Source organism: Macadamia integrifolia, unplaced genomic scaffold, assembly GCF_013358625.1.
Source record: "Macadamia integrifolia cultivar HAES 741 unplaced genomic scaffold, SCU_Mint_v3 scaffold976, whole genome shotgun sequence".
NCBI classification, from domain to species: domain Eukaryota; kingdom Viridiplantae; phylum Streptophyta; class Magnoliopsida; order Proteales; family Proteaceae; genus Macadamia; species Macadamia integrifolia.
This window is the reverse complement of record NW_024870607.1, coordinates 206,264-216,688: the sequence shown is the minus strand read 5'-3', so window position 1 is coordinate 216,688 and position 10,425 is coordinate 206,264. Positions and strand designations below refer to the sequence as shown.

General features: G+C 37.5%; 1 protein-coding gene across 2 annotated transcripts; it reads right to left on the bottom strand.

Annotated features, from left to right (window-relative positions):
• Positions 1–3,062: 3,062 nt before the first annotated feature.
• LOC122070688 (metal tolerance protein 4-like) lies at positions 3,063–9,144 on the bottom strand. Of its 2 annotated transcripts, none has more exons than XM_042634889.1 (7): positions 8,794–9,144; positions 5,297–5,469; positions 4,966–5,164; positions 4,552–4,730; positions 4,291–4,441; positions 3,781–3,914; positions 3,063–3,499 (listed from the first exon to the last, which is right to left on the bottom strand). In XM_042634889.1, the coding sequence occupies exons 1-7, from the start codon at positions 8,990–8,992 to the stop codon at positions 3,320–3,322; spliced, it is 1,215 nt and encodes a 404-aa protein (XP_042490823.1). In that variant the 5' UTR covers positions 8,993–9,144; the 3' UTR covers positions 3,063–3,319. The 2 variants fall into 2 exon arrangements, with proteins under 2 accessions (XP_042490823.1, XP_042490824.1); XM_042634890.1 differs by lacking the exon at positions 8,794–9,144 and adding an exon at positions 6,275–6,545.
• Between the last annotated feature and the right edge of the window lie 1,281 nt (positions 9,145–10,425).

Here is a 10,425-nt window from a genome sequence, read left to right as displayed (position 1 = left end):
AATTCATTAAAAAAATTAAAATTTGAATAGTTTTGTATACATTTGTATGGAAAATCGAATTCAAACTAGACAAAAAATCAAAACCAACCCGGTTACAAATCGATTTAAGAAATCGAAGTTCAACAATTCATCATTTGGTTGTTTCCTAATGGCTCCATACCGGTTTAAAAAACCGATCCAAACCGAAATGAACCTAATAAATCCAAACCGGTACCAACCCGAACCCAAACCGCACCGAAACCGACACCGGACCGAAACCGATAAATCCTTATTGGGTCGGTTTCGGTCACTTCCAAACTCACACCGAAACCGGTGGAACCAGACCGAAACCGCACCGACCCGGACCGTTGACACCCCTAAGAACAACAGACGATTTTATCCGTATCAAATCCCCATTGTCCTAAAAGATTACGTGTAACAATCTAAGGTGGTCCCAGATAACAGAATTAGTTAGAAGAAATGGGATGTAATGATTGTGTACAAATGATAACATAGAATGAAAAGAGGGTAACAAGTTATTCCGTCCTTATTCTCTCTTCTGCTTCCTCCTCCTTCTACTCTCTGGAGGTGATTCCCTCGAAGTAGTCTTTCTTTTCCCCTCATAGTCGTATCAGTTGCCATGGATTCTTCTCTGGAGTCGAGTTTTTTCGTGAGACACCATTATCTGAGAAGATCATGAGGGCACCCCTTCCCGAGTGGTTCCAGCTCCCAACCTTCAAGTTGTACAACGGCTCCAAGATCCTTGGGCTCATTTACACTGCTTCAAATCTCGCATGTTGATCTTAGGAACCACAGATGCCACAGATGCAATCATGTGCCGTGCGTTCCCCGCATCGTTGAAGCTGGGAGCTGTAGTTAACTGGTTCTTCTACCTTCCGCCAAGGTCTATCCACAACTTCGCAGAGCTGACCAAAGCTTTCATTACCCGATTCCAGAGCAGCATAAGTTTTAAGAAAACGTTGATCATTGTAAAGCAACGAGAAGGCGAGTCTCTCCGAGCATTCATGAATCGCTTCAACAAGGAAAAATTAGAAGTGAGAAACCTGAATACTGAAACGGAGTATTTGGGTCGCCTCACTGGTTTCTCGGATGAGGAACTGATGAGGTCCCTCTCGAAGAAAGATCCCAAAGACCTGCTCGGCTTCTCTCCTGCGTTGAAAAGTACATCAATCTCGAAGACTTCAGGGAGACCCAGAAGGAAGAAGAAGAAAGCAACGTGAACAAGAAAAGCACGTATAGGGATGACAGACACCCTGGCCGGCTGGGGCAAGAAACAGCGCCTTGACCAAAATTCGGGTCGGCATCAAATCCCTGCTGTGAGGTATAACGGCAGCAGGTGAATCCCAAACAAGTATTGCCAGTTCCACCAGGACCATGGTCATGATACGGAGGATTGCATCGCTCTGAAGAAGAAGAAGAAGAAGAGACAGAGTAGCAGGCAGCCCAGCCTGAGCGTCGGGAGGGAAGAGAGCCTGTTCGGAAAAAGGCCCAACTGAGGAGGAGGAGTTCCATGATAAGAAAAAATTAGAGGGTTTTATTTATTTATTTACAATTTACTAGTGATGTGTTAATGTGATTGGATTCTTAGATCATCATTACACTCCTAATATCTTGAAGAAATTGGAATTAATCATCCCTAAAGCAATCTGATATAGTACTTAGATGTGGAGACTCCTCTTCAATAGGGTTGGTAGCAAAATGCCCTCAACCCATCACTGCTCGAGTTGGCTGGTTATGGGTTTGAGTCTTGGCATGCCCACTATCGCCCATTGATCTTGCGGAAGCGCCGCTAGCAATATGGGGCTTGTCCTGGGGCTATGATGACTACTATGGTGCTAATTCTATGAAGCGTAATGTGGATGGGACTAATTAGGGAACCTAGGTTTCAATGGGGGAGGAGGTATTATTCAGAACTTTGGAGGGATGCCTTTTCCAACTTATATAGGGTGTGTACTAACACGGTGGCAGAATTGAGAGCTCTTAGAGAAGGCCTTAAATTGTGTGACCTAATGGAGCCATATGACTTCGATATCAATTTTGACCCTTCTTTTGTGGTGAAAGTTGTGAACCAAAGATCATGCAATCTTTGCAGCTGCTGGTATTGTTTTCAAGATGTTCTCTTTTTATTTTATTCTCTTGCTGCCCATATCTCTTTTCCATTACAGGAAAGCAATTGTGCAGCTGACTGGTTGGCAAACTTGGCTTGTGATGCTTTAATCAACTATATCTACGAATTGATTCCTCTATTCCAGGGGATCTTAAGCATATTATAAGTGAAGACAAAGCTGGTCCCCTAATTCTTCATATGTACTGTATCTTCTTTTTTGCCTGGGTTGGGTCCGTGCCGTGAGTATGAGCATGTTTGTGCATTGGTTAATTCATTGACTGAAATTCTATTAAGATTAAACAAACATAGGATTGAGTTTTCTTTCACCCACGATCACGGCTTTAGCACTTGGATGGGAATTTGAAATCAGTGTCAAGAGTAATTTAGGATGACATTCGTTTACAACAATCATTATATGGCCTCCTAACAGCCACGGTAAAGAGGAACTTTCTCCAACATACAATGTCACCAAGATAAATACATATTAATATGATGATCTTCACGAAAGGATAATATCTTTTGATGTGCATAAGTTGCCTCTTTTATTAATTTGTAGATCACATTTCATATTTCTTGCCTACCATGCCATATGTTTTAAGGGCAAAAGATCCCTCCACAGCCCACATGGGAAGGGTTTTCCATATGCCACCTAGTTTTCGCCATACAAACCATTGGTTAAATAAGGGACCATTTCCTTGGCTATTTGTCAAATTTCAAAGCCAAATTCAAACATACTCCTTCATGTATGAATAATTTCTTTTGTTTCATCCACTTTTCACGGATTTAAACTTAAAAGAACCTCCCTCTCCCAATCCCACTTCGTCTAGGCTTGGGGAAGGTCTTGGGCATATAAGTGGTGGAAGAACAACCCCCCAATAGATGCATCTCTTGGGGTGTGGTGTGTGGGCCTGAGAATCCCCTTAAATAGGGAGATTAAAAATAAAAATATGTAATGTTTTCATGTTTAAAGTTGCCTCTGTTACTGAGACAATTGTGAAATTGATCGAGCTAACACCTTTTTATCCCAGATCCCAAATAATGGTTTGTTTTCAGCAGTACAATTTATAAAACTTATATGGAGGGGCTAAACACCCTTTCCTTTTTTCCTTTGAACTGATGCTACTTATCCTCTTAACTAGAACCTCAATCGTAACAGACATTTAGCATTTTTGGGGTGGGGGTGGTGGTGGGGGTGAGGTTTTGGTTAAAATTTCAAGGCTGAGTATCAGGAAGCTTGCTAAGAACAGAGTGCTCTGGTTTGTGATCGCACTCAAAATCAAGATGAACAAATGCTCTCTCAACTTCAGCGAGCTCTTCAATCTTTATTTGCAAGGACTCTCCAATTGCATGGGCTTCTTTCAGTGGCAAATCTTCAGGGAGTTCAATGTCAACCTGTGTATGTTCATTTTAAAAATTTTCCAGTCAAGATAAAGTCCTTAGCTTAACAATGATGAGAACTGAAATGAAACCCAGAAAGAGCTATAAGCTGGTTCCCACAATGCTAGAGTGGGAACTTGCAGTGATGAGAGGCGGGGAGACAAATTCTTCTAATAGGGGCTCATATATTTATTGAGGAGAGAAAGTGTCAGTGTCGGCCCCATGGGTCATTATATGAAAAGGCATGCAGATTCTTTTCCCAAAAGCTATATGTTTGAAGTAAAAAATTAACTAACCTCGACAAAGTAAAGAACACCAAAAGTGTAGGCTCTAACTGTGTCAACGCGCTTGATTTTAGGATGGTGCCTTATGACCAAGTATGTCAATTTCTGCAAGACTTCAGGTGATGCTGACTGCCCCACCAGAGAAGCTGCATCAAGAACCAAAAAGATGAATTACCGGTATAGATGGATCATATCATGAAATATAGCAAGCAAGCAAGAAGACAGTTGACAATTTTAGATGTTGACATCATAAACTCATTTAACAAATTTCCTTTGGAAATAAGAACATTTAGATCCCTTAATAATCTATGAGATCTATTATTCCCTCGCTTGTTATTCAGTTCTTTTGACAACAAGTCAAATGAAGGTTTTCATATCTCATATGATTTCTGTTGCTACCATGAACATCTAAAATAAAAGTGGTCAAAGACTTAACTTGCAAAGAAATTTCTTTCTTGGACAGTTCAAAACAAAAAGAAATAATCATAATGCCACACCCCAGGAAGAGAGAGAGAGAGTTACCTGCATTTTCCAGTACAGTCCCAGACCAGTTTGTAATTGTATATATTGCAAGAATAATAGCACCAGCAGGATCAATCCACCAGAAGAATTTATCACCAAGAACAGCAGCGACTAGGCCAACAACATTTGTTACCACATCGAAATAATGATCCTAGATGTTGGCATTGGTTAGAAAAAACATGATCGTTTGTCAGGAAACTATAAAACTGAATTAGAAACAAAATGAAAGTCTTTAGGTGGCTCTAAGTTTAGTGGGAGAACCTTTGCATAAGCACGGACTATTGTGTTTCCTGAGGTTCTGCAGTAAATCCAGAGGCCAAGTTTCACAACAGTAGCAGACAGCATAATTGTATACATCCACACAAGCTGTTCCAAGGTCATCTTCTTAGAAGGTTCATCTTTTATCAGTTGTTCCATAGCCTGGACCAGTACCTGAAAGCCTGCAAAGATGACGAGAAGCGACTGCAGTTACTTTAAGGAACAAAGCTATAGTCTTGGAAGTTACAGTGATGCTACATATATAAGATTAGAGATCTACATATATATCTTGGATTCTGAAGTTCTATATTACAATATGTTTAATTAGTAATGTTGGAATTGGTGTATATACTGTTATAGACGCAGAAGCAAGAAACGTGTTTATCATAATTATAAGCAGGTTACAGAAATACATACCAAGGGTAGCCATAATAGCTGCAAAAATGATAATGCCTACTGGCTGCACTCTCAACTTTCCGATAGGATATTTGTAGATATTTATATTTTTCATTGACAAGTGCGTGAACCAAAGAATTCCACCAGCCATGAGATCTAGCAGAGAATCAAGTGTAGAAGCTGCTATAGCAATTGAGCCACTCATTATTGTGGCATACATCTGCAGTTCATGAAGTTTAAGAGCTAAGTACAACAGAAAAAGTAGTAGCCCAGGATCATTAAAACCTTGCAGGATCAGGTCTGTATTGTTGAATCTCATAAAACTTGAGAATGAAAAAGGAAAGGAAATCACCTTAAATGCCAGCAAAAGAATATTTGCATAATTGGATATCTTCATTGCTCTTTCATGCTCTGCTTCATGTTCATGGTCTAGAACCTCATCGATGCTGTTGGCTGTTTCTAAAGAGTCAACTTCCTCAAAAGATTTAAGGGTTGCAAATTGTCTTTCATAGTATTCCTTTTCGCCTGAAACAAAGATAAATTGTCAGAATTATGTGAAAAAACAAGCTCACGAGAAAAGTGAATGAAAGAAATGGCTACATTTTTATTTTATGAAAAGCTCTGTGGAAGTGATTGATTGAGTTAGTGGGCTCTTCTGTTCTTGGCTTCCATTTAATATGAGATCAAGCAGACAGCCTTTTATTTTTATTTTAACTGTGTTTCTATATCTTACAGTTTAAACAATCAAGACAGCCCTCACAATGAATACCTCCACAAAATAAGGAGATGGCCAGTTTCAGGGCAAGGTTCTGTTCATTGAAGAAGAAAAAAAAAGCACTAAAATGGTACCTTCAGCCTGGAACTAACAAAAGTGAATGAGAGTCAAAATCATAGCCACACCCAGCCCACACAATCCAAACATATTTGAAAGGTCATCTGCTCTAAAGTATATCACCATATGTACTCAATTCTCTTCTAAACTGACAATTGATGAATGAAATCCTTGGTTATACAAGTTTCTTACACAAGCTTCTTATCCTTCTAGGAAGAGATGAAGCATGGGCAGAGCTGCTAAACCACAAATTCCTTGAAGATTAACAGTACATCTCATCACATATAATCACTTTGGACTTTCAATGAGCATTAAACGTGCACCACAGATTGCTTTGAACAAAAATGGAAAAAAAAAAAAATTCCATACAAAATAGTGAAGAATTCTGCACAATATCTCATTCTTCACCCTCAGTTGCTCATTTTCAGAGAAACAGTTGCAGGCACATAGCAAAATGGAAGAGAAAGCAGAAGAACAGAGAGAGAAACAAGTGGCTACCCTGGTTTAAGCATTTGGTTTTAGATAAATCAATGTGAAAAGGGTCCTCAGGATCAAGGCCGGATCTGAGCTTGTCAGGCAATTTGGAAGTGAAATCGCCAACTATGGCATTCACCGAGTACCTGCGACTCTGTCGTGGAGTTCTATTGCCGGACTTTCTCCCTTCATTCATCAATAACAATGGCTTGTTTATTTCCATGATCAATCTCTCTTTTGTTCACAAAATCAATCAATCCCAAGTGGGAACTGCAAAAACTAAACTAGAATCTCTCTCTCTCTCTCTCTCTCTCTCTCTGGAAGGTTAAGCAGCTTCAGGCTCAGGTAGAAATTGGGATGAACAGAAGAGCACATCTTTCTAAAGCTTCTGCGAAGGAAGCGGCCATTGCATGAAAGAATATGTGGATGTCTGTCCATAGGCGCCTTTCTCAAATTCTAACCAGACTTTCAAAGTCGTCCGGTTGGATCGGGTCAGGTCGGGTCGGGCTATAATGGTGCCCGGTCAAAAGTGAAAACTATAAACTTTGATTCTATCTACTCCTTCCAGGCAACTCGGCATTGGAATGAAAATTGAGACAAAAAATATATATATATATATATATATATGAGAAGGAAATTGAAAAATACACTATTGGTTGTTGATTGATAGAATACACAGAAAAGCCTACAAAAATCAGACTGATTAATATATTGTTGATTGTTCACATGTCAAATTTCATGTCAAATTCAACGCAATAGTCCTTGATTGCCTCATTTTCTTTTTCTTCGCTTGAGAAATTCGGGTTGTTGAAAATTGACAAGTGAACTGAGTAGGGTTTGTTTACCAAAGAGGAAAAAAAAAAGTAGAGTATGATTTTAAAACTCAAGTCAAATCAGGTGAATCAATTAAATTGACTTTAAATCTATTGGTTCAGGCTTGATTTTGGCCAATTCTTAACATGTATAAGATCATGTATTCAAAACTTAGACTCAAATCAGATGAATCAATCATCCTAATTCTGATCATAATTAATTAAAACAGGAATAAAAAAAAAACCTTTGTTTAAGATGATATGCAATTAAAATGAATACAAATTGAACATATGGTAAAAAGAAAGGTCAAATAATTTAAAATGTTGAAAAAATAAATACGAACCATAGCATTTTAAATGTTAAGATCTTTGACCATAGGACTCAAAAGAAAAGTAATATAAGGTTCTTGACATATGAGCCGGGCAACCTATCATGACTATGAATCAGGTCATCATTGGAAAATCATTTTCATATGGTGTTTGATTTACATTTGGATTTCATTTAATATCTTTTGTTTTTAATTAATTTTTATTTTAAATGAAGTTCAAGTGTAAATCAAACACCATATGGAAATGATTCCCAATCCGAATTTCAATTTAATCTCCACTCTTGGGTTCTCTCCTCCGACGATGATATCAAGGAGCGACGGTCAGAAGAAAGTGTTAGGTAGTTTCTCAGTTTACACACTACACACCCAGAAATATTCAAGCCCAAGAGAGTTATGGTCTTTGTTTACTCACTTAGATCTGAAAGAAACTGAAATTTAGTAAGGTTCCTGGTTTGAATTTATTGGACCGGAGCTCCGGCAATGCAACCGTCAACTGGAGAATCGCTCTATTCTGAATAAAAAACATCTCCGGAAAACCCTATTGTCGCCGGAATCCTAACCGCTGCAAAAAAACTTTATGGAGGATTGATTTGCAATTCTTTTGATCGACTTTAAAGAAGGAATTCACAATTGAATGGAAAATACAATCATTATGATCAAAACTTGTACGAATAGTACAAACCCTACAATCAATCAATGCCACGTGATTTTTAAAATTTAAAATTTATTTTTTATTTCACATCACCCAATTGACGATTTGGAATCGAAAGGAGAAGAATCCTGTTCTTGGGAAAATCCCTAGTGGTAGAGGGATCAGTTTATTTCAGAGTTATTTTCAATCCTAACTAAATCCATGGAGGAAAAAGACTCATTCTTGTGGGAGCTCATCCTCCTCACAAACTATTATCTTTCATCATCTCAGAGCAAAACAGAATTAAGAGAATCCAACTCCATAAATCGAACAATATCAACCCAATTCAAATCCCTTTAGAGAAGAGCTCTCTATAATAACTACTAGCACTTGCAGAGCAGCATTACTTGTAGCTTAGCAGATAGTTACAGAAAGTGTAGGCGACAGATTTTTTTTTCCTCTTCCTTAATTGTTCCTGAAATTATCCTATTAAATTTCCTAGATTTTTTTTTTCCGGGATTATAGAAAAGTCAAATCCTACAAACAATGGTGGATGGTAGATCTCTGCATTCTCAATCACAAAAACTACATGAAAGGATTTTGTCTCTTTTCTAATCATCAAACTGGAACAATTTCTTTGTACCCATATTCACATCTGGACAACCAAACAGAACCTCAAGTAACAAGACACCATTCTTGTTTCTTCTCCAACAGACAAGACAAAACACCTAATGAGAATGCATACAGAGAGAGAGAGAGAGAGAGAGAAACCTTTGATGAGTCCTTTGGCTGCAGAGAGATCAGTGCTAACAGGGTCCTCAGGATCCAAGCCAGACCTAACCTTGTCAGGCAAATTCTGGAAGAAATTGAACCTCAAGTTGCTCAGGGAGCTCAGGAAACTTGGAGGTCGATGGATCTTCAGCTTAGGGGCATCAATCAATGGAGTTCTCACATCTGTGTTGCCTTCCATCTTCTTGGGCTGAGCTTCCTTCCTTTCTAGCTATAACCACAAGGTAGGCTATAGAAGGCCTTCCTTCCTTCCTATCTAGTTAAAACCACAAGGTAAGCTATAGCAGGAAATGGAGGTCTGGCCTTGAGAGAAGACGTTCTCCAATCCCTGCCTAATAATAATACATATGGTAAGAAAAAGAATTAAAGTCATGCAATAATTGTGTGACAGCAAAGGTCTGGTCTGGGTTGGCGGAATGGTAAAGAATGGAGTCTGGCATGAAACGGTCAGAGTAACAGATCAGGTCAATTTTGGGGATAAAATGATTCAAATAATAATAATAATAAATGATTGCACGTGAAATGATACACTGTATCATGGTTTCAAGTATCGGAATCATATAAGCCGTATCAGATTGGCATCGGCTGAGATTGATCCCTGATCATTGACCGATCTGGATCGATATAAATATCGTTTCATGGATAAAATAGTAAAAAAATAGTACTTTAAAAAAAAAAAGTAGGGGTAAAATCAATCGATACCCACTCATTCGATTCGATCTGGATCAATATCGGCAAAAATCGATATCAATCCCAGCCCCTAAGTCCTTGTAGTGTATTTCTAACATTATTTTTCTTAGTTTAAAAAATTCTCATTGTGCTTAACATGTCCTAAAGTAAGAGAAGATTTTTTTTTTAATTTCAAAATTCACCTGAGAAATGATGAAGCTTCCTTCTGTTGCCAAAAAAATAAATCTTGTAAAAAATACAAGAAATACAAAACTTTTCTTTTCTTCTAATGGTAATCAAACCTACATACTTTTTTTTTTCTAACCATTTCATTTTTGTTTTCTATTTATTTCTTTTCTTCTCTTTTCTAGATTTTTTTTTTTCTTTTCTTCTCTTAGCTACCAAACACAACCTTAGGTTGAGAGAATTTTACTCTTTTTTTTTTCTTACCATTTTAGTAAAATATTTTTTTTTTCAATGAGGGTTATTGTGTTATTTTTACCCATTTTATTCCTGAAATCAAAACCAAACCAAAAAATGATTTTGTTTTATAATCCAAACCAAACCGATTCTTCCTCAATTTGTTATCACCTGACTTTAAATAGTCGATTTTGACTTTTTGCTTCAATTCCACATTTTTACATTATAATCCTAGAGGTGTCAAATAATATATAATTTATTTATTCGTCCTTTTTAATATAATATATGATATTTTTTCTCAATAAAAATAATGATATCACTTTACATGTATACTATAATATTTTTTAATAATGACATAATGATGTGCTATTTTTAACGTTAAAGATTTCATACAGTATCATCATATATTTCCTACCATGAAAATAATCTAAACTTACCTTGGAAATTCAATTCTATCCTATCGTGTGTGATGTGTGCAGTTATTAGGGTTAGGTTTAAGGACGCTGACGTACAATACTACATTGG

What these genes read in the sequence shown, in the direction of transcription:
- LOC122070688 (XM_042634889.1), bottom strand. Translation starts at nt 8,992, where the DNA reads ATGGAAGGCAACACAGATGTGAGAACTCCATTGATTGATGCCCCTAAG. An exon ending in AGCTATTATGGCTACCCTTG is followed by an intron (nt 4,731 to 4,965) that starts GTATGTATTTCT and finishes TCATCTTTGCAG; the next exon opens with GCTTTCAGGTACTGGTCCAG. An exon ending in TAGTCCGTGCTTATGCAAAG is followed by an intron (nt 4,442 to 4,551) that starts GTTCTCCCACTA and finishes GCCAACATCTAG; the next exon opens with GATCATTATTTCGATGTGGT.